This window comes from Apostichopus japonicus, chromosome 21, assembly GCF_037975245.1.
Source record: "Apostichopus japonicus isolate 1M-3 chromosome 21, ASM3797524v1, whole genome shotgun sequence".
NCBI classification, from domain to species: Eukaryota; Metazoa; Echinodermata; class Holothuroidea; order Aspidochirotida; family Stichopodidae; genus Apostichopus; species Apostichopus japonicus.
In genome coordinates this window covers 843,525-867,975 of record NC_092581.1, presented here as the reverse complement: position 1 = coordinate 867,975, position 24,451 = coordinate 843,525, and the positions used below count along the sequence as shown (strand labels likewise).

Here is a 24,451-nt window from a genome sequence, read left to right as displayed (position 1 = left end):
AATTAACCAATCAATGAGGACTATGTGGCAAACTCATGACTATACGCAACAATAACAATCCAAATTTCATTTTAATGAGCAAATAAGAAGCAATGTGACTTGAACACGGGACGGGATGTATTCCTGTCATGAATCGTGCTATAGTACGCTAAAGAGCACCGGCACAAAGTACAGGTAATGAAAAGAGGATATTACCTAATTCAGAAATCTGACTTCATTTTAACATTTAAGGATTCTTTCTTCATCTATAGAACCCCCCACCCCATCCATTTGACCGAAACCGGCCTTTAATACACGTTAACCATTTACCATTCTTTTTACGCTTTTATAACCCTTCGCTTCCAATATATGTGTCTGTCGGATGCCATTCTTCTGTTGCTAAGCAATTATTCAATCATTTCTTCTCAGGAGGAGAGACCAGAATTTGTCACAAGTCTAGAATTCTCACCAACAGGGGACGTCCTAACTGGAGATTCTAGTGGAAACATATCGGTATGGGAGAAAGGTAAGACAACCAGACGTTTAAACAAAGACACAGATTTGTGAAATTAGCAAAAAAAAGCATGGATAAATATTTGTTCGTAACAAAAGACTATTGTAGGCCTACACGATGGAGATAATATAATCATATAATGGATTCAAACGTTCATTACATATAAACATTACTTCCAGAGTGCACCATCTATAACCTACGATTATATTAGTTTCATTGATTTATTAATTGATGTTTTATTGATTTATTTTCGATTTTACTTGGACTACTTTATTCCATTTATTACTCTATTTGTAATTGTTAATATTTGTCTACAGTCCTATGTAAAGTGCTTTGAGATATTTTTGATGTACAGTGCTATATAATTTTTTTATGATGATGAAGATGATGATGATGATAATTATTATTTCGATTATGGTTTTTTTTTGAGTAAACACACGTACATGGACTTCCATGCATCAGCCAATATCGGAAATGCTAACATACTAACATTGAAAAACGAATTCACACAGTTTATGGCAATGCTCGACTTTTCAGTCAAGTTTAGCCATTTTATTTTCTTATTTTCTTTTCTGTGTTGGCTGCATATATGGATGTCACAGCATAATAATACTATGTACTAGACGAGGCAGTAACAATTTATTTGTTTACAAAGTTGTCATATTATTAATCCCATATTTTTTAGATCACGACAGTGCTTTTCGTCTACGATATCGCATTCAACGAGCACACGAGAAGAGCGTGTTCGCCTTGAGGATGTTGGAAGATGGTACATTGCTTTCTGGGGGCGGTATTGATCGACGTTTGCTAGCCTGGGATTCGCTGCATGGATACGTATCGGCAAAAGTAGAACGACTGGTGAGATTTGTATGGTATAGAATAATACTCATAGGTTGGAGTTAGCTTAGGAAGTAGGTCTCACTGGGCGAGGTGGGGTGAGGGGGTGGCTGTGGGGAGGGGATAAATACAAACCAAGTTTATTTGTTAGCCCTGGGAGAGTGGCAGAACATATCAGCACGCATTACAACAATGTGCAGCCTATACTGGTAGTAGATTGCATTGAGCAACCATGGCAATATTTACTACAAACAGTGCTGTACCATTTCAACATAGAAGGATACATCTTACCTTGTAAATAGATACTTAGACTTTAGTCTGTTTTTTAATGTTTAAGAAGTTTCTTCCATTTTAGTTCCGTTTTTCTTTATTCTATGAAGCCTTGATAAATAACCTCTGTTCTTCCCCCTAATGTCCATCATATGTATTTATTTTAATTTTGAACCATATACGGGTACTGACTTTTGTCTCCCTTTGTATACTTCACTAACTTGAAGGCATACACTTGTCACATTTTATGTTTATACTAAAAACATTGAAAACTCCAAAACAAAACAACGCAAAAATAAAACGGTCACAAAATTCTAGGAATGCTGCAAAGGATTGTTAAGTTATAGGTAAAAACACATGTGTGTGATCTACTTAACAAGTTGTCCAATGGCTGAATGGCAGGCAGAGAACCAGGAAGAAAAGCAGAGTGGAAGGTATACAAATCATTAACAGCACTGGTCTCTATGGGAAAGGGGTCTGGTATTATGGTGGGTCCCAGGTAACCCACCTTTATAGCGCTCTTTAAATAAAATCATGTTGGCCTATTTTTGCCGTATATACTGCCTCGAGATTGTGAATTTGTAATGTACCATCCTCTGTTCCTTCCCCACCACCCGGCCCCATTAACCCCACTCCAGACGAAAAATTCATACAAGCACCGGAAACTTTGCCAACTTTACAACATGAATAATGGAAAGTATTATAATTTCATATTAGCTTGGTAAACAATCATTTTTTTTGATTCCCAACAGTTTCCTGAATATGCTGGTGGTATCCGAACCATAGCACTGGTTAACCCAGGCAGTGCAGACGGTCAGATGCTGATAGGTACCACCAAAAATCATATCATGGCAGGATCCCTGCAAACGAAATTTGTATATGTTACGCAGGTATGGTTTCTCAATGTAAACACTTAAATTACCTCTCCTCTTCAATGACGTAGGCACTTACTCACTATACCAAACCTGCCAAAATTGGTAGCGTTTCTGCACTGCGCATCACACTTCCCACTACCATATCAAAAGAGGAATAGGAACTGGGTTTTGACCTCGAAGTCATTCTTTCGGAGTTTGGTGGGACAGATGATAGTAGATTTAAATTTGTCTTTTGCAATTTATATATCATTCAATTAATTATGGTACCACAAAATTGTGCTCACTCCACAGCAAACCCAGGTGCGCAACTCTGATCCATTTTTATTTTAATATACATATATATATATATATATATATATATACATATATATATATATATATATATATATATATATATATATATATATATATATATATATATATATATATATATATATATATATATATATATGTTGATTCCCATTTATAACCATACAGGGCCATAGCGAGGACCTGTGGGCCATGGACGTACATCCAGAGGGACCTGTCTTTGTTACGGCTGGTTATGATCAGAATATCTTTCTCTGGAGAACTGATTCCCATAAAATGATATGGAAGGCTTCTGCAGAGGTAAGGAACTGTACTTGGGATATGCTCACGTGCATCACCGTGACTACGTGTTTGGGTGTCTAACAGGGAGGTGTAAGGAGGAGAGATGGAGATGGACATGAAGTTGTGTGGGATGGTTGGTGTTATTATTTTCCAACTTCTGAGGTGACAGGCAGGTCGGGTGTATCCTCTGAGTATATCCGGGAGTAACCAAGTCGCCAGACATTTTAGACTGCATGCTTAATTATAAAATATAGATGTATATATAGTCACATCAGGGACATATTATGACCATGACGATGGTTTATCATTATAAAGATGACTCATATGTGCGGACTATATGACTCTTGATCGCAAATATCGCAGTGTTTACTTGCAATATATGGATTCATGGTTAAGGTTGTTTTTCCGCTCCAATTTTCAGAAGCCATGCTCTTGTAGTGTATTCCATCCGTCAGGTAACATGATCGCCATTGGTACCACGGTTGGACGACTAATCGTTCTGAGTTCTAACGATGGAATGCATATCGCATCCGTCCAGGTTTCTCGAGATCAAATCAACGTAGTCCGATTTTCGCCAGGTATCTTCTTTTTTCATATTTTAGTAAAGGGAATAATTAGTTACAAAAACTTTCAGACATGCTAAGATGGCCCAAAAACTGTCAAAACATTGAAAAACAAATTCACGCAATTATGGCAGGTTTGAGGAATTATTTTTTTCGTTTTTAAAGTCTTTTCGTTCACAATGTATCATAGAGACAGTGTTACCTGACCAGTGACAGCTTCCGTTCCACTTTGGCACCATTGATCGATAGTAGTATTTGCATCGCATGATACATGTGCTTATACAATTAAAAGGCTTTGATAACTACAGGTAATAGTAAAGGATCTTTATTTCCTTCAAATTTTTACGATGAAATTGCTCGGTTTATATTCGCTTGTAGGGAATTGAGACCTCCACATTGTGCATTGTATTTTGCTATAGTATCATTGCTTAACATATGGTGTTGTTTGTTACATAATGAATCTGCCTTGCGTACATGTGACATGGAGGATAAAAGGCATTACTCCGCAAGTTGAAAATATCACCAAACATAGATATACCGGCCCTGTGTATGCAACAGTTAGCAAACTTAGGCAGCTGTTTGAAATGAATGTCAGTGTTTACTTGATGGCTGGAATTACCTGACTTGATTGATGCGAGCATTTCACTTTATTGCTGGAGATCAGTTATATTGAAACAGTAAGAGATTCAGAGGTTATTTACACCTCTGATCAGTGCCCGATACCCCCTCCCCCTTCCCCCTCCCCCCTCCCCCTTTGACCATAAGGCATCATTTATCCTTCTCTCTAACACCACAGTTTTGGATTTTGCAGATACAAACTAACAGCAGAAAGTAGATATGTGTTGCATGGAAGTGTTCACGGAAGCCCCATGACTCTGGTCCCCTATAGGCAGTTGCCTCAACTGCTATTGGATAAGCAGGGATTATCAGTATCCTGTATGATCAGATGCACATCTGATCTGATCGGGATACTGATAACCAGGGATTATCAGTATCCCGTATGATCTGATGCAGGGGCACCTCCACGTAACATTTGAAATGTTCGTTAGTCTAAACAATCGAAGAATCTTCAACATTGTTGCACCTTCCAATTTTTACCAGAATTTCTCAAAGGGAAGGGCCACCAAACCCTAAGACCCCTGCCCTGGATAAAATAGGTCACAAAGAATCTTGCCCCTCGGCCACCCCTACTAGTACAAAACTGCTGGTTGCTCCCCTACTCTGCTTCCTCTAAATGACAGGCATTGTTCTTTGCGTTCTCACTGGGCTGTCTATATAAGAATCACAGCGTATTGACCCCCTGTCTCTACACAACATTCGCACTACAATCATCCCTTATAACCCATGCAGACCATATAACATACCCGATCACCTGCACTCCTCCATTGTTCTATTCCTCCTTTAGATGGCTCTTACTTAGCAGTTGGCTGTCAGGATTGTCGGATATATATTTATACTGTAATGGACGAAGGCCAAGTCTACAGGAAACAAGGAATACTACAGGTGGGTTACTACTGAGAGCCAGTGTTTATTTTCTACTTTTGAATATTCATGTGTTTCTGTTGGTAACAATGACATACAATGATGCCTTGGTTAATAGAGTGACACCTATCCATGATACATCTGTAGACTATAATTATACACTTTCCAAGCTAACAAATTGACTTTATCATTTGCCCATTCATACAGGGTCACCCTGAAAACGTGACGCATATTGACTGGTCCAATGACGGGCAATATCTACAGAGCGTGTCTGCAGCCTACGATCTATTGTTTTGTAAGCAACTCAAATCATTTCTTTTGCCTTCAATGAAATGAAAACGATGACCAGGAATGGACATTACAAATAAATAATTCCAGTCGAAAGTTTGCACTTTTATGTCTTGAAATTCCGATAGTTATCACAAAGCCGAAAACTGGACAAGCAAATACGGTAGGTCCTTAGATAGGCCTAAAGTTTCAAAGGCATCTGTATGGAGCAACCACAACAGAAAGCATGGAAATGATTGTTTTTTGGGGGTCATAAATAAATTGATATTGTAAATTAATTGTCGTAAACATATATGAGCACATGATTCTTGGATCCTGCCACGACAGGGTACATAGGTTAATATCAGACGATGTAAGTAGCATATACATGTGTATCTTGTTTTTATTTCAAAAAGGGAGTGTTGATGAAATGGCTCAGGAAGGAGCGGCAAGCTTGAGGGACGTGACTTGGAAGACACAGACCTGTATCCTCGGGTATACAGTAGCAGGTAAAATATAGGCATGCTTCGTAGTTACCCTGACATATCTGTACATTGATACAAGGTTATCCTCGGGTATAGAGTAGCAGGTAAAATATAGGCGTGGTTCGTAGTTACCATGACATATCTGTACATTGAAACAAGGTTATCCTCGGGTATACAGTAGCAGGTAAAATATAGGCGTGGTTCGTAGTTACCCTGACATATCTGTACATTGATACAAGGTTATCCTTGGGTATCCTTGGGTAAAATATAGGTGTGGTTCGTAGTTACCCTGACATATCTGTACATTGAAACAAGGTTATCCTCGGGTATAGAGTAGCAGGTAAAATATAGGCGTGGTTCGTAGTTACCCTGACATATCTGTACATTGAAACATGGTTGACAAACAAGGTTTTGGGTGTAGATACGCAAATTGATGATTAAAAAGGAAGAAGATGAAAGATTCTCAGGAAAACAGAAACGGTATGAGTATTACTGATGTTGATTTCGATGTTAAGAGTGATAATGATGGTTATGGGTTTTTATTACTATTTCCTTCAAGTTAAGTGTTTCAAGAATGCTATCTACATGTTGATTTATTTAATCATGTGTGGTCGATGTGATCATCATTTCAACTTCAAAGAGTAAATCTACAATGGGGACAACATTTTCATGTGTGATGACCCATTTTACCATCTGGTTACTTGCCAATGACAATTCAACTATTTAATGAACTGTATTTTTCTCTTTCAGGAATTTGGCCAACGAATGACAGGTTTGCCAAAATTCAGTCTGTAGACCGATCACGTCAAAGCAAACTAGCCATTTCTGGTGACCAGAATGGACAACTATCGCTTTACACCTATCCATGTTCGTCATATAAGGTAACATAACCCTAGTCTAACTTTTAGACAAGACCAGTAGAAAGTTCACCAGTATTTGCCTTAAGAATTGTAAAAAAAGTGCTAAACTACTTTTGTGGAGAGGGTGACCATGTAAACTATTCCCGGACAAGGGGAAGTGTTTGAGTTACTCAGCGAACGAAAATGATTTTAGGATTGCAGTAAATATGTTAACACTTTGCTGAAGGTTGACTACTGATGACAAATTATTTTCAAATTTCGTCTAATAGTTGGGGATTACTAAAGATATTGAAATATTTAAAGCTAATTTACTTAAGCAACAGTTGAAGTACAGACCTAGTCTTGTAATATGAACTTTAATAAAAACTTCAGTTTAAGTGTCAAGACAAAAGCACTAACCGAAACCGTCAATGTTTTCTAAGCATTGATAGGGTGGGTGCCTATAGTCAAACCCACACAGACTCAGTAATTCGATACGCACAGCCGTACTTTTTTCAAGAAGTTCATATACATATATATATATACATATGTCAGATCACAGAGATCATGAAAAGTTCCCTTTTGGGGGGTGGGGGGGGGGGGCTGCACACCTTTGGTGATGTCCTCTCTGTGGTGGGGTCTAAGGGAAGGTGTTTCGAATGGGGGGCTGAGAGTTAATGGTGCTGAGTTCTCCATCGTATTAATTTATTTTGTACACTACGGTACAAGTTTAAAATCTTGCCAGTGTATAAGACTTTGTACGCGTGTTTTAAAAAATAAAAGCCTTAGCCACTGGAAGCAAGTCTGATTGTTATAATTTTAGATGAGGTGGGTGGTGGGGGGTGGCTACGGTCCTAGTATTACGCCGATGCTTTGTTCGCACTGCCTCCCTAACTAGATCTCCTCCTCAACTGGTACAGTATGTACACAATAAGAGGGAAGGGCTGGCCATTTCTCGTTCTTCAATAGGTTATCCCATCTAACTCTTAGTTTCTTGCTATATTTACAGTTCCAACCCAATGAATCCAAGGCACAGAGCTCTCATATTGGAACAGCTAAATTTATTCATGATGACAGTTACGTCATCTCAGCAGGGGGTAGCGACGCAGTGTTGATGCAATGGGCTATAGTCGACAAGAATAACCTACAATCTAATCATCACATTATCGATGAAGAAGATGAATATGGAACCTAACCAGAAATATTCAAGCAGAAGGGAAAGGAAGGAAATTTTGAAGAACTGAAGGAAAACGGCGGGATTTTTATAGTATTATTATTCTTTTGCTAACACTGACAGTGCACTTTACAATTACAATCTTCCATTGAATCAAAGTAATTCATGCGTGTCAGAAAGGTTCTCAAATTGAGAGCTGCAGAAATAGTCACATGAGGTTGGTCTACTTGGGAAGGATTCCCATAACAAAAAAAGTCCACACAGAAGTAGATGTGCCAGATTTGCAATTGTATTAGATATATCTAATCTTATCAAAACAAGTGCAAAGGTATAATAGTCTTTTTGTCTAATGAAAATAAATCAGTTACTTTTCAAAAGGAACGTTGACTCTTAGCCTAGACCTATCACACTTTTTCATAGTATAGATGCACCCAGGCCTGTACTAAGTGCCCCCCCCCCCTATGGAAGCTTAAAGCTTTGCCAAAGATAACACCATTTTGAATCTATGCCACCTTACATAAACAAAAATTCATCAGAGGGCAGAGGACCCCTCCCACAGGATGGCAGAGGACCCCTCCCACAGGATGGCAGAGGACCCCTCCCACAGGATGGCAGAGGACCCCTCCCACAGGGTGGCGTCACCTGCACAGGGTGACAAAGGAAGGATCCACCTGGTATGCCAATTATTCTAGGTATGCCACTAGATGCACTTAGCATAGCATAATTGCATGAAAGAACTGGTGTTATCAATCGATTTGTTTTCTGATTTTTACTACTATTATCAACAAAGGCTAAATACTGGCTAAATGCACCCATTTTTTGTAGGAGAAGAAAATCTTCAGACAACATTGTACTTCTTTATTTGGGTGAACCTGGTTGGACCTGGAATGGAGTCATGAAATGTAAAAAATGGTTTCAATTTAAATTCTCTATTGTACAGTACACACCATAATTGAATGTACATTTTTAATAAATACATGTACAAAGTAAAGATATTACAGAAAATGTGAAAAAGAAACTGCATCTTGATATGCTTTTTGTGGAATTTAACTTTTAAATATATTCGAAATATTATAATACAAAGTCTGCCTGCACTTTTGGAAGATAAAAACATCTTCAAAATGGACTAAGATTTATTTGAGATACATGTATTAGATAAATATTTTGATTCAATTCAAATTTATTTCTCATGTTTAAAAGAAATAACATCAGAATAGTTACAGTTGGAGGTAATAAGTAGAACCACACAGCTACAGTATCAACATATGCAGATCCATGAATTTATAAAGTCAGGGATTTGTCATTGAAGCTGACAGCCATATAGGTGCTTCAAAAGGAATCTTTTTCCTAACTTCATAAAAATGAAATTTGAGATGTCAAATGCTGTATTCTGATGAATATTTGGACCATAAATTAGGTTTATACTGTGGTGTACATGAAAGGTTATGGTATTCACTATTTTTTAACCAGAATGCAAAAGTGCATTGAAGTTTTGATAACTTCATTGCAATAGACTTCTGCTTATTCACCAGAAACAGCTATTTTAATGTAAATGTCCTGATTTCTACCATGAGATACGCTATCATGTTCAAATGGTTTCCAGAGTTTGACTGCTGGTGACCCAGATGACCTTTGACCTCTACCAAAGCAATTGAGTTTTACTTTTCAATATAATGAATCCGCATGCCACTTATTAACAATTTCCATGCTTGCTAACTTGAGATATACATTAGTGATTAAAAGGTTTTCAGTGTTTGACATCTTGAGATTACCTTTAACCTCCACGTTAAACAAAAAACTTCTCTATATGATTCATGCACATGCCAAGTATAACAAGATTTCCACAATTGACCCCTGGTAATGCCAAATGACCTTTGATCTCCACCAAAAATAATAAGGGGCTTGAACTTAATGTGTCACAACTACGCACTAAATATGAGATTAGTTCAAGCTTTCCTTCATGAGATATCATGTTTATATGTTTTCACAATTTGACCTCTGGTGACCCCAAATGACATTTTGACCTCCCATAAAACAATGATAGGGTTCTTCTACTCAATGTGGTATTCCTACACACCAATTATGAAATTTAGTCCAATTTTCCCTTCTTAAGATATTGTATTTACAAGCAATGAATCACACACACACACACTCATCCACCTGTAAGACTACAAAGGTTACCATTATCACAAATCCAAAACACAGGATCAATAACATTCTCGTCCAGCGAAACTCCTGGTGTGATGAAGTCTTTCCTGGTTCTCCTTACAAATCGTATCCAGAGTTTCCAATACTGTCACTACTTTTTCGCTTGGAAAAATTGCCCCACTTATTTGAATTTTGAGCAAAGTATATGGCAAGGAATCACAAAGCCAACTGGCTATTCCCATATTTTTGTTTAAGTCTCCTTACATTGTAAGGTTCAAATATTAGAAATGAGCATTATTTCTCAACAGTAACAGTGATGCAGTGGTTAATCATTAGTGGTCTGTACCTGAAGAGCAAGACAAACTGAATGTCTAGGGTTCAAACCCCAGTGTAGGCAGTTTCCATTTTCTATTCTTTTACCTCTTTCCTTCCATTGTGAACCTTTAAATATTAGAAACAAGCATTATTTCTCAACAGGTTCAGTGGTGCAGTGGTTTGCGCTTTGTGCCCAAAGAGCAAACTCCTTGTCTAGGGTTCAAACCCCAGTGAATGCAGTTTACCTTTTTCTATACTTATACCTCTCTTCCTTCCATTATGAACCTTTAATATTAGAAACGAGCATTATTTCTCGACAGTTACATTGGCGCAGTGGTTACTTTTCAAGACAAACTCCATGTCAAGGGTTCAAACCCCAGTGTAGGCAGTTTGCTTTATCTGTTCTTATACTTCTTTCATCCCATTATGAACCTTAAATATTAGAAATTTAATGAACAAGGCCATGGGCGTCAACAGGTGGGGGACGGGGGGGACATGTCCCCCCCACTTTCAAAAGTGGAGGGGATATCATATCATTTGTCCCCCCCACTTTTCAGAGCAGTTATTAAAAAAATCACATGCATATGCGCGATTTTCTATCACAATTGCTGAGCTGATTCAAGTAGAATCTAACTTAAGAATCATTATCAATAAATTGCACTGGAAATTAGAACAGTGCTTGGCCCTTTATCCCCCTTCCTCCGATATTCACCCTCCCCGCTTCGTCCGAGACCTCTGATAAAAGTTTGTGCGATGTTTGAACGATGTTTTAGAGTGTTTTGTGGAAGCACCCCTTCTCGCCAGAAATGGAATTCCCCTTGCCCTACACTGTGAATCAGAGAAAACGACGCATTTCAACTTGAAAACAAGTCGAAGACCCCACCAGGAAGGTAATATCATATATTTTAGGCCCTACAGACAGTATTCTGCCTGTATGCAGGGTATTATATGATACCAAACTACCGAAAATATTTCGTTTGAGATGGACGCTGTGTAATTCGTTTCCCTTGGTGTCAGAACGGCATCTTTCTACCAGTACTTTCTGTCGGAATTTAGTTTTGTGAGACAAAATTTCTCCTCACAGATCTCGTTCTGATGTTACTAAAAACGACTCAGGAAGGCCGTCTCCTGCGATCTAGGGGGTCTTATGTACCCAAAATTTTCTGGTACGCTACGCGCCAACCAATGGTGGCGCTCCGCTTAGATAGTATAGTGTCCCCCCCACTTTCTGAAACCTGCTGACGCCCATGAACAAGGCAACGATTCCTGAATCTGTTTAGCTCATTTCGCGGCGCGGTTGAAAACTATTAATATACATCAACCAGTTGAAACAACATTATCGGGCAGTATTTTATTACCCTCCGTTCCATTTTTGAAGACAAAATTACGATTAAAACATTGAACACTTCTATCGCTTTGTATACAACTTCCGCTGAACAACACAAAACCTGAAAACATTTATGAATAACAAAGGTTTGATTTGACTGCTTTGAAATCACGTAGCACTGGCAAGATGCGTCGAGCGCCCTCCACAGCCTCTTTTTTGGTCAGTTTTCAACTTCAGAGGAACAATAGAAACCCGAAAAACTTTTAGGACGAGCAAAGGATTCTCAAACCTTTGTTCTGCCTAAAAGATGAGCAGAAGGTTTGGTTTATTGTAGATTTGTGTGCGCGGAATTAGCCCGATTGATACGGGGAAAGGTGATTAATTTGCTCTAGGTGGGTTCTGGTGCGGTTACCTTTAATTCTTTCGAAAATCTTACCTAAGGCTGGGAGGAGACTAATTGATCGATAGTTTTGAATTTTGTTGCGGTCTTTACTTAGTTTCGGTATTAAAATTTTTTTCGCGGATTTCCATGGGGTTGGAAAATAACCCAGTCTAAGGAGTTCGTTAAATAGTGGGAAAATATGAGAGTTAAAGAATATCGGAGGGGAGTTTTTAAGCATTTGGTCATTTATGTTGTCAAGACCAGGGATCGATGCATTTTTTAGTGGCACTATACCAATTGTTTATATCTATTTTTTTGAGTAGAGGGATGTTTTCGTTGAGACATCCTAAGGGGTTGGGGTTAAAGCTGGTTGCATTACTGATAATTGTACGTTTTATTTCGTGTTTACAGCTGATATCGTATGAAGGGCCATCGAAGATATTGAATAAGTTCTACGTCTGAGTTTCATAAGTGTAAGGATATTCTCATTTAGTTTTCGTTTTCTGTTTTGTTTATAAGAGACAGTGTCTTTTGAAAATATTGAAGATATGATGGGCAACGCTGTCACAGTAATTGTCGATGTAATTTAGCTCGTTGTTTTGGTTGTTGTATTTGGGGAGTCTGTTTTATTGTAATGATACGTCAATTCGTTATTTGGTATGCGGTTGAGGTTTATGTCTAGCTCAAAAACGAGTGGAAATGGTCACTGATTTAGTTATCTTCTAGGATTTGTATCGAATGTGTTTTAGTTGCGAGGTGATTTGAGGTTATATGGGTAGTCAAGTAGTTCTGTAATATTGTTTATTGGGTTTATCCTAGTTTTGGTATTTTGGTTAATTATCGTTAACTTGTATTTATCACAAATTTCTAAGAGAGATTTGTCTTTTTTTCAGATATTTTAGTGCTTCCAAAAATAATGTGGTGGGCATTTACTAAGATTTTTGTATTTTTATTAGAACATTTTTTTTTATTGTGGCGCTGGATATGGGCTCATTTGGGGACTATAATCATAACACGAGAGTGTCCATTAGCTATAAGTTGCATTGAGGGTGTGTTATTCTTGCGTCAAATGGCGTACCATGGAAGAGGAGGGGGGGTGGTCTATCCACCGAAAGTTGGTTGGGACACATTGGGAAAAGGGAATTAAAATTCCAAATATTTGGAGTCGACGGGATATACATGTCGATCAGTGACGTAAAACCAGATGGAGGTACAAGAGAACGGTTAAACATCATGAAGGTGTGGACTTGGGGGTTGGGTAGACTTGGTAGGGGGGGGGGGGTCAAGAGGGTGGAAGAGCTCATCTAGGCTGAAGCACCAGCTTAGAGTTTGGAATGGGCGTGATCTCACACCTATTGGTAGAAACACAATCGTGAAGCAATCAGCCAACTCGTTTTCCCTTTTCAGGTTCTGCCTAGCCCTCCAAATGATTTTATTAATAAGATCCAAAGTACTATTTTTGATTTTATTTGGAACGGGAAAACTGATAAAGTAAGGATACTTACTATGTTTAACCCCATTGAAAAGGGGGGTTTAAAATAATATATGTTCACAGCTTTGTTGTTGCTCTCAAAACCTCTTGGGTCAAGCGTTATTGTAATAATGCCAACACGGGGTATTGGAAGCTCTTTTTTTTCATTCCTCTCTGTCGCCGTCCGGTAAAGAGTTGCTTTTTAATTGTAATTTTCATGACCAGGATATTTCCTGTTTTTAAAAATACCTTCATTGGACAAATTTGTATGGTTTGGAGTAAGCTTAGCTACCTTTAAGAAACCTTCGGAACAATTGGGTGAGCAAATCCCAATAATTTTATTAGAATTGATAATACCATTGTTTATGACAAAAATCTTTTACGACGCCGGTTTACTGTTTGTTAGGAATATGTTTTTGCCAGATGGGAAGCAATTGTCCTTTAAAGCTCTTCTGACCAAATTTAAGCTTTTAAGGTAGCCCTCCACTCGTTTTTATGGGATCCTTTCTGCAATCCTAAGAAATTGGAAGGATTCCCTCAGTTTTGTAAACGATGTCAGGGACCAGCAAGATCACCGTTTCAATCTTTATGTCTCGCATGTCTTAATTGTTGCAATTAGTCTACACTCACCTTATTGACTCTATTTAACTTCCACCAAAAGCCTGCGCTAAGTGGAGCTTAACTTTTAAATTCTCACAGAACGATTGGTTAACTATATTTAAGATTCCTTCCCGTACGCTTTCTGAAGCTAAAATCCAATATTTCCAGTTCAGGTTTCTACAACACCACATCTTAGTAACCAATCAGCCTTTTACATTTAATGAACAAGGCGGCTTCCCCGATCTGTACCGTTTGCAATATTCAGGATTAAACAATTGAACATTAATTCTGGTCCTGTCATGTGACCTCAATTTCCTTGTAGATTGCTCACAGACATTTTTTGGAAGACAGGTTATCTGCTTAAGAGAAGATTTTATTCTTCGGCAAGCTTGTAGTTGGTTATGACCCGCTGAAGTTGTCTATCCTCCATATCAAATACATTTTCAATTGTAAACAATTCGGGCAACTGCTGATGTAACGTTCTAGTTGTGTGTAGGCTATATGTGTTGCTAATGATATGTAACATAATGTCAAAGTTGCTTTTCTGGTTATTTCCAAGCTGTTAATATTGTATATTTTGTAGAATTTGTATATTTATGTAAAAAAATTCTGCAATGAATTTGAAAATAGACTTAAAGGAAGAAAACTGTGTGGTGTCTATTCAGAAAAAAAAAATCACATTAAATTTGGTTTTCCATTTTCCAAGCTATATAAACGTTGTCTATAAGTACATATGAATATGTATATATAGTATAATTTGTATATTCATCACTGTTTTGTACAATGACATTGTCATTTAACTGAAAGAAAATAATACTTATCATATCACTTATCATATCTCTCAATTAACAGTTTCTGTGGCGCAGTTGTTACGTTGTATAATATTGCATATTTAATATTGTTTTGTACAAAGAAATTGTCAATAAACTGAGAAAAAATGAGACAAACTCCTTGTCTTGAGTTCAAACACAAGTATGCACTTGATGTTCTTTTTATTTGCCTCCTAATGTTGTGAAGATTAAATATTAGAAACAAGCATTAACTTCAACAGTTCTAGTGGCGCAGTTGGTAGTGCTCTTGACTGGAGAGAGACACGCAAACTCCAGGTCTCCGGTTCGATCCCCAGACAGAGCATTTTGATTTTTTGCTCTTTTTACTGATTTCATTCTGGACTCTGAAGTTTAAATATTAGAAACGAGCATTAATTCTCAACAGTTCTAGTGGCGCAGTTGGTAGTGCTCTGGACTGGAGAGAGACACACAAACTCCATGTCTCAGGTTCGATCCCCAGACAGAGCATTTTGATTTTTTGCTCTTTTTACTGATTCCATTCTGGACTCTGAAGTTTAAATATTAGAAACGAGCATTAATTCTCAACAGTTCTAGTGGCGCAGTTGGTAGTGCTCTGGACTGGAGAGAGACAGACAAACTCAATGTCTCCGGTTCGATTCCCAGACAGAGCATTTTGATTTTCTGTTCTTTTACTGATTCCATTCTGGACTCTGAAGTTTAAATATTAGAAACGAGCATTAATTCTCAACAGTTCTAGTGGCGCAGTTGGTAGTGCTCTGGACTGGAGAGACAGACAAACTCCATGTCTCCGGTTCGAACCCCAGACAGAGCATTTTATATTTTGCTCTTTTACTGATTCCATTCTGGACTCTGAAGTTTAAATATTAGAAACGAGCATTAATTCTCAACAGTTCAAGTGGCGCAGTTGGTAGTGCTCTGGACTGGAGAGACACAGACAAACTCCATGTCTCCGGTTCGATTCCCAGACAGAGCCTTTTACTTTTCTACCCTCTGGAGGGAGTGGAAGTATAAATATAAGAAACGAAGTTTTTCCAGAGGGAACCGAAATGGTGTAATTGGTTATTCCATCGTTCAGTAAGCGATTGGTTTGGATTGCATCGGTTCAAGTCCCAGGTGAGTATTTGCAAAAGGAGTTCTGACAAGTGGATAAGGTGAATCCCGAAGGCGGGCGGTCCCCCTCCTCCTGACAGGTGGACAAGGAGAGGTGAGAAGGTGAGAAGGTGAGAGGGGGTGAAGGTGAGGACAGGGTGAGGTCGCCGCCCCCTCCCCCTGACAAGGTAAAGGCGCGGACAAGTGGAGTTCGCCGCCACCCCTCCCCCTGACAAGGTTCACGCGCGGACAAGTGGAGTTCGCCGCCACCCCTCCCCCCTGACTAGCTAATCGGTAGTTGGGGGAGGAGGAGTAGTGGAGAAAATGTTTTAGAAAACGACTAAGTCCAAACAGCAGGATCTTTAAATATTTGTAAAGCTTTTGAAACCAGAGCCCACCTAATGGTTTAGTGGTAAAGACTTTGCTTTTGCATCTCAAGGTCCCTGGCTCAAACTCAACCTCTGCTTTTCCTTTTACAATACTTAAGTAAAAGGGAAAAAAAAGGAAAAAAAGGTGATACTTGGAAATAACTTCTTTATTTTTTAATGACAAATCAGTTCATAGACAGGATATACCTTCATCCCTCCCACCAATGTTAATACCCTTCAACTACCTGTCCAGACACAGGTTATCCCTTATCAAATTATTATGCAAATACTAATCAAAACATGCAATACATATTTCATAAACATTCTTAGTGATACCTGCATCTACTATTGAGATGGTTGGGTGACAACAGACTTATTTTTTATAATGTTTCTATTATTTATAATATCAGCCTGGAGGGCAGTTATTTAATGATGCTAAGCAGTCACATGTACATATGGGATAAGCCTATGGCCTTTTTACTCCACACCAGGTGGCTATCCAATTCACACCGGTACATTCTTTTTGGACATTTTTTTTTTAAACATTTGGAAGACCATTTTCACATGAGGGGAAAAAGAATGGATTTCTCCTAGATAAAAATAATAACCCCATCTTACTTTAGCCAGACAGGGCTTGAATCTATAGGTCTGCTTGACAACAAGTTCCCAATAAAAAGGAGGTGGCCTTCCATGGATGATTGATGATTCAGTTTACAATAATACCATGGCACCCCTGCTACCATCGATATCATTTTCTTTAACCTTCATAATTAACTAAATCTGATTTTGAATTAGTTTTAGATAACTTTTTTACATTTTTTTTTTTTTACATTTGCTTTCCAGTTTGAAAAAGGAAACGATACTACCATAGCACAAACAACATAAATGTGGAAAGGTTGCTCCCCTTTCATTGCCGTCTCAATCACACCCCCCCCCCCCCACTCTGACTACCACACCCCAAATTATATACACGAAGAGTGCAATATTGAAAGTTTCTTTAATTATAGCCTTATCAGTAAACCTGTGCTACTGCAAACTGAAAATTCAATTCAAAGATTCTCCCTCTTCACTTTAAACACTTTCATTTCTCCTTCTCGATCCTTCGCCTCACCAACCCCCCCCCCCCCCACCCCTGGTACTTCCAACTACCATCCATAACTCCTGCCAATATCAAATTCAGTCACCTTAACATCTCCCCATAAAGTGTCAGTCAGTCAAGCACCACAATGTTTGTAGACCAAGAAATCAACAACCAAAAACCAGTTTTAAAACCTTAAGGCCCCATCAAATAAAGATGCTGTTTTTTCCTTCTTTTTCTCTAAACGAGATAAACACACAAACACCAAATCCAAAATATATAAAATTCCAATCCCCATTTTGAATATTCTTCAATTTTTTTGGGCCAAGCCATGTTAAAAAAGTGAGTGTTATTCTTTTTGTCCTTCCCCCATATTTGTGTTTGCATTGCAACAAGGTGTAGTTTTCTCTACTAAAAAAACAAATAAAATCGAATAAAACTTAAATAAAAGATGATGACAGCACATGCAGGAGAAGAGTGAGAGCCCTCCCAAATACTACCGGCTTATCTATACAAAAGACCTCACGGACGCAGATTAAGGGTGAAGGATTTACACCGATTTGAAGTTCCAAATAACCTGGACTAGCCCATGTGTCATTCCTGTGGTCTTATGGTGGATGTTTATGAAATGTGATATATCAATCTGTAGGTGCCTCACCTGAATGTACCCGGAACAACCACATGCAATACATGCAATAATGCCAACACATACATACTGTAACAACCAAGACCAAAGAAGAGAGAAAAAAAAGAAAAAATAACAGGGTTGGTAAAGGATATCACTCCTATTCGCCTGCTGACATTCCCACTGGGGATCGCATTTGATCCCGGAGACGCAATCTTTTGATCCTTTTTCCGACATCTTGGCAAATCTAGAGTTACTTTTCACCCCCACTCCACCATCCATGCAGGAACCCACCCAAACCCCCCCCTGCGCGGGTGATTTATTCTGTTCCAGTTTCTCGTCCAAGGAGGGTAACTCTATATGGTTCAGCACTATGTCAAAGAAAAGCGGTTTGCACGGTGACGGCTTTAAGTCCTGTGGGAATGCGGTGAAGTTGAGCTTGGCGGCCAGTTCCGGCTGGTTGGCGTTGTACCGGTCCAGCCTTTCCACCAGCGGTTGATTGTCCTTCAGACCGAGTTGCGCCATGCCTTTGCTGATGGAAGGTTCATTGGAATCTGAAAATTAACGCAAAGAGGTTCTTTGTAAGCCATGGCCTTTTTCTTTAAAAGTATATTTGGGTGGAGGGTATTTTCTATGGGTGAGAGTAGTCGGGGGGTGGGGGAAGTCAGTTCAATTAACTGTGAGAATGTCATTCAATTAGGAACCACATAAGGCCTATTCTCATCTTTGTAGTAAGTTTGTCAGCTTGAGCTACCTGACAGTTCATAAGTAGGGGGGTATATTGGAGTGGAATTTGAGATTTGAATCCCTGAATAGAGAAAGTTTACAAAAACTTGTTAATTTGCAGTCATTTTTTGTTGTTGCTGTCACAAACAGAAATGGATACCCACTTTCTATTATTTGTAGAAGACAGAGACTGGTTCAATCGCAGTCTACAAGGCCAGATCAACTCTTTATATTTTGGCTTTCAATTTCTTTATTCTGACAAATTTCGATAGTATAAAAAAACGGCATTTTTGATTAGGCTTTTGATACTTCCTTGTGATCCCTGGACATCATACATTCAGCTACAAGCAAAAATAACTGTTGTCTGTCCTGTCCACCACAACAATCCTATTGTAATATTTTCAGACCCTAAGGGCTAATAGGTCTCCCCCCCCCCTCCAAAAAAAAATGGTGAAAAAGGGTGGTGCTGCTTCCAACCGAATGAATCTTTTCACTCATTGTTTAACCAAAGAGAAAAATTTGGGAAAGAAAACAACAGATCATTAATATAAAGGCCATATTTCTCTGAATCATTGTCTATGCTCTGATGGAATACATTTGTTCCAGTAGCAGGGCTCAATTCCCAGGTACCAAATGGACACGGCAGTTTAATCTGCATTTTCCTGACGATCAGACCCAAAAGAGAACATCGATATGTCTCTCCACCGTTATCCCAAAGAAGAAACCTTTCAGAAACTCAAGGGTACTAAAGGGATTTCTTCTTCTTAAATTAACCAGGGTCCTACACAAAATTAACATGGTAGTAGCATGATGGTCTCTGCATGATTCGCCCCTCCCCCCACCCAATTTCTTTTCTTAAATTTTTGGTATTCATCCTTTCATATATAGTCCATCTTGCATTTTGCCTTTTGAAAAACAAGAATCCTTAATCTTCATCCAAAGCAGCAAAAAGTTTCTTTCCAAACACACTAAATTGATTATGATTATTATTATTATATTATAATAAGTACATATCTAGAATGGAGGCCGCCTGAGCAGAGTACTTCAAGCCTTTGATATCTTGTGCAAGAGTGTCCAATTCCTCTACCTCCACCTATTGATTGAATGAAACCAAAATCTAATAATGATGTCTTCCACATAAAGTTTCCTAGGGAGTGTCACTACCCGACAAGCCCTATAGGGTTTTTTAGTACACTTCCTTTCACAAGTTTTGTTTCTTATCTCCTTCTGTGTCATATGTCATACTTATGTTAAGATAGAACAAAAATAAATAAATGAAATGAAATAAATGAAATGAGTTACATTTTTTTTAATTCGAGTAAAAGCTTTGTTGTTGTTGATATCGAATCAAAAGGAGTTTAACCCCTGGTCGACCTGGCGAGAGGTCCTACGGGGAATAATAAGTTTGTTTTTATAGAATAGAAATTTTTTTTCTTTGTTTTCTTGGAAAAGTTGTCTATGTTCAGTCAGGGAATTGCTGGTAAATGAAGTCTTATATATTTACATTGGACAGGATAGCCATAATTATACCCAAGGTCGGAGTCAAAGAGCCAATTAGGGAGGGATTTCTAAAGGAGAGGAATTTCTAAGTACTGAGGTTTATGGAGACAGAGTGGTTTCTATTGTTTGGGTAGGGAGTGGTTGCGGTTTCTACTGTTTGGTAAGGGAGTGGTTGCTACTTTATGTTTTAATCAATCGGTCATTGTTGGAGTTGTTTGTTTTGTTCTGTATATATAAGGGGCCTAGACCGATTTAGGAAGGATTTTTTTAATGGAATGAGACTTTAAGTAGTAACAATTGTGAATACAGAAAGGGTTTGATTTTGGGTAGTGAGTAGTTGCGACTTTGTATTTCAGGGGGAGGTCTTCAATCAAAGGATTGTTCTAGAGGTTGTTTTTGTATAACTTAGTGTTGAGTTCTTCAAGTCGGGTGAAAGTAGATTTTGTGTTTCCTGCACGGAGAACGTACAAAGTAGCAATATAGGTAGGGATTTTGAGTGCGAGTCGATAAGCTGTGGTGTGGATTATGTTTAAAATTTGTTTATTGGGATTAGAGATGGTAAGCAGGGTGATGCTCCCGTAACTGAGAATCATTTTATTTGGATTTATAGATTTGGATAATTGTTTTCGGAGGGAAGTTATATTTGTGTGAGAGGATTTGAATGGATTTAAGTTGGACCCAGCAGCGTCCTTCAGTTCTGTTACAATGTAGATTCAACGATAATTTGCTATCGAAAGTGGTACCGAGGAAGGTTGCATTAGGAGTAGCAGTGATTGAGGTGGTGAAAAGATTAATTTTGGAAATATGGTTATGGTATTTTGAGTTTATTATGGAGAAATTGGCTAGGTTAGATTTTGAGGGATATATTTTTGCTCTCCACAAAGAGCACCAATTTCCGAGATGTGTAATTGCTTTTTTAATATTTAGTTCCGTCATATGGCGGAGTGTATAGCCTAGTGGTTAACGCCGGCGTCTCCCAGTCATGAGATCCCCGGTTCGATTCCCTGCCAACAGCAATGTGTGTCGTCTGGCAAGGGTGTTGTTCAATAACAACTTCCCGACATGGACGTTAAATGAATGTGTGCCGGGAGATTGGCTTCGGTCAGCTTGCGAGTCTACAAGCCTCCATGGCTTCTTTCGCGAGTTCCTGCTTGCGGGAAGATCACATATACATACATACATACACGCATACATACACGCATACATACATACATACATACATATAAATATTTTTACTGGTGCTCCAAATGGCTATGTCGTCAGTGTACTGACTATATAGTTGCATTTATATAGAGGGGGGATGTTCAAATCATTAACAAATAGGGTGTAGGGGAGGGGGCTGAGAACAGCGCCCTGTGGAGTACCTGCACGAAGTGGAATATGTTTTGAGTATTGGTTTTTGTAGCATATTTTTGCATTGGGCTCACTAAGGAAAGAGGAAAGAAATCTGGTGTAATTGGAGGGTAGATTAAAGTTAAGTAGTTAAATTCTTATGACGTTGTGCCAAGTTTTGTCGAACGCCTTTTCGGTATCAAGGAGAGGGCAGTGGTATCATTTTTTTATGAAGCCGATGCGAATTTCTTCGGAAATGCGGAAAGTTTGGTTTATTGTAGGCTTGTGTGCGCGGAATTAGCCTGATTGATACAGGCAAAGTGATTATTTTACTCTAGGTGGGTTCTGGTGCGGCTATCTATAATTCTTTCGAAAATCTTACCTAAGGCTGGTAGGAGACTAATTGGTCGATAGTTTTGAATTTTGGTGTGTCTTTACTTAGTTTCGGTATTAAATCATTTTGGTGGATTTCCAACCAAGTCTAAGGAGTTTGTTAAATAATGGGAAAATATGAGAGTTAATGAATATCGGAGGCTGACGGAGGGGAATCTTTTAGCATTAGGTCATTTATGTTGTCAAGACCAGGGGAGGAGGCATTTTGCATATTTAGTGGCACTTTACCAATCGTTTATATCTATTTCTTTGAGTAGAGGGATGTTTTTGTTGAGACATCCTTAGAAGTCGGGGATAAAGCTTGTTGCACTACAGATATGTGTTCTGTCTATTTCGTGTTGGAATCTGTTATCGTATGAGGCCATCTAAGATATTGAATATAGTTTTCAAGTACGATTCAATAAGCTTTATTTGGTCTTGAGTTTGTGATGAGGTTACCTACTTTATCTCTAAGGCATTGGTCTGTATTACCTGTGTTTGGGGTTGTAATGTGTTTATGATATTTTTTAAATTTTTCCAAAAGTGTTTTGGGTTTTTGTCATTAATGATTGAATCGCATTTGTTTTGGACTCGGTTTTGGTCGACCGCCGATATTTGTCTATTTATTTGTTTTTTAAGTTGGTTAATTTGGGTTTTTAGAGTTGGATCTGGGGAGATCATATAGGTTGTATGTAGGCGACGTCTGAGTTAATTAGTGTAAGAATATTCCTATTTAGTTTTCGATTTCTGTGTTGTTTTTAAGGGGCGGTGTTTTTTGAAGGTATTGAAGATATGTTGGGCAATGCTGTCACAATATATGCCCATGTAATTTAGCTTGTTGTTGTGGTAATTGGGGATAGTGTAATTTGTTACGAGTTCCTTTTAAATGATGTCCAGTCTGTTTTATTGTAATTATATGTTAATTAGTTATTTTGGATGCGACTGAGGTTTATGTCTAGCTCAAAAAGGAGTGGAAATTGGTCACTGATTAGGTCATCTTCTAGGATTTGAATCCAATGAGTTTTAGTTGCAAGGTGGTTTGAGGTTATGGCGTAGTCAAGTAGTTCAGTATTATTGTTTATTAGGTTTATCCTAGTTTTGGTATTTTGGTTAATTATTGTTAAGTTGTGTTTATCACATATTTCTAAGAGGGATATGCCTTTTTCAGATATATTGGTGCTACCAAAAATGATGTGGTGGGCATTTAGATCTCCTAGTACTATTGTATTTTTATTAGAACTTTTTTTTATTGTGGATATGGTCTCATTTGGGGACTATAATAGCTAATAATGTGGAGAGGTTTATTGTCACTTTCGAGTATAATTTCAATTGTTTGATTGTTTGTTTGGGTTGGGTTTGGGGAGGGTGGCTTTGAGGTTGTTTTTTTCAGCAATAAGTACTCCTCCCAAAGAGCGAGAGATATTGTGTCTGAAAGTTTGGTAACCAGGGATGCTAAGGTGGGAATTTGTATTTAGTTTAGTTTCGTTTAACGAAATGATATCCGGGGAGTGGTTGATGAATATACTAAGTAGGAGGCTTAATTTTGAAAGGATACTGTTGATGTTTAGGTGGAGGAACTTGACCGAAGGAGGGAGTGTGTTTGTCATGAAGGTGATTGAGGAGGGCTAAATATTGAAGGTTGGTGGAGACGTTCCATAATTAGTTTCTGGGATATTTAAGTTTAGGTGTTTTAGTGCTAACACGGTGGCGTAACTGGCAAGGTCGTCGGATTTAATATTAATGTCGGCTTTTTGGAAGGTGTATTGTACTAATTCAATTACAAAGGTTGCGATATTAAGTTTTTGTTCAGTGGCGATTTTATTTGTTATTTCAATTTTATGAGTAGATTTGGTTACATTCGCAAAGGTTCTTTGTTCTTGTTGTTTTTTATTAGCTTCAGTTTTAGCTTCTTTAAATTTTGGGCATCCTTTGTAAAGGGCGGCATGAGTCCCTGAGCAATTGGCACATTTTGTGTTTTCTTTTTGTTCGGGAAAGTCTCTAACTCTGTTGACCGTTTTCGTCGCCGCTGGAGGCATGTCTAGCACCTAGCTAACCAATTCTGGCAAAAGTGGTTAAAATTATATCTACCTGAATTGCAAAAGAGGTCTAAGTGGACGGGGGTCACGGATAATCTGGCAGTCGGTGACTTGGTTTTAATCTTAGATGAAATGACTCCCCGTAACCTCTGGCCGTTGGTTGTTAGTGTTACCTGTAGTAGAGATGGGTTAGTTAGAGTTAAGACTAGGACTACCAAGCTGGTTCGTCCTATTACTAAGATTGTTTTACATGAATCGGCATTCTCATCTTCTTAAGTGTTTGCAAGCATTATTGTTGAATTTCCATGTAAATATAGTTGATGTGTTTTATCTTCGTTATTGAGCTGTCAGGTGTGTGAGACTTTATAGTTAATTACTTGGTTTAGAAGCTTTA

General features: G+C 38.3%; 2 protein-coding genes across 20 annotated transcripts in view; one reads left to right on the top strand and one right to left on the bottom strand.

Annotated features, from left to right (window-relative positions):
* The window catches only part of LOC139962706 (echinoderm microtubule-associated protein-like 2), a 33,360-nt gene extending 18,271 nt beyond the window's left edge, over nucleotides 1-15,089 (top strand). For both annotated transcript variants that reach the window (XM_071962912.1, XM_071962913.1), the window contains 11 exons: nucleotides 409-505; nucleotides 1,179-1,351; nucleotides 2,353-2,490; nucleotides 2,953-3,084; nucleotides 3,488-3,644; nucleotides 5,035-5,132; nucleotides 5,319-5,406; nucleotides 5,795-5,887; nucleotides 6,614-6,744; nucleotides 7,712-10,799; nucleotides 11,596-15,089. In XM_071962912.1, coding sequence (XP_071819013.1) covers nucleotides 409-505; nucleotides 1,179-1,351; nucleotides 2,353-2,490; nucleotides 2,953-3,084; nucleotides 3,488-3,644; nucleotides 5,035-5,132; nucleotides 5,319-5,406; nucleotides 5,795-5,887; nucleotides 6,614-6,744; nucleotides 7,712-7,897 — 1,293 coding nt within the window. In that variant the 3' untranslated portion in view covers nucleotides 7,898-10,799; nucleotides 11,596-15,089. The remainder of the gene's footprint in view (nucleotides 1-408; nucleotides 506-1,178; nucleotides 1,352-2,352; nucleotides 2,491-2,952; nucleotides 3,085-3,487; nucleotides 3,645-5,034; nucleotides 5,133-5,318; nucleotides 5,407-5,794; nucleotides 5,888-6,613; nucleotides 6,745-7,711; nucleotides 10,800-11,595) is intronic.
* Nucleotides 15,090-16,961: 1,872 nt separating this feature from the next.
* Nucleotides 16,962-24,451, bottom strand: part of LOC139962707 (uncharacterized) — a 49,051-nt gene continuing 41,561 nt past the window's right edge. For 10 of the 18 annotated variants that reach the window (XR_011791311.1, XM_071962917.1, XM_071962919.1 and 7 more), the window contains one exon: nucleotides 16,962-18,645. Coding sequence is in view for 13 of the 18 variants with exons in the window: in XM_071962917.1 (XP_071819018.1) it covers nucleotides 18,017-18,645 (629 nt within the window). In the remaining 5 variants the exon portion in view is untranslated. Of the gene's footprint in view, nucleotides 18,648-19,829; nucleotides 19,911-24,109; nucleotides 24,231-24,451 lie in introns of those variants that run through there. The other 8 variants (XR_011791312.1, XR_011791313.1, XR_011791309.1 and 5 more) reach the window with 5 other exon arrangements.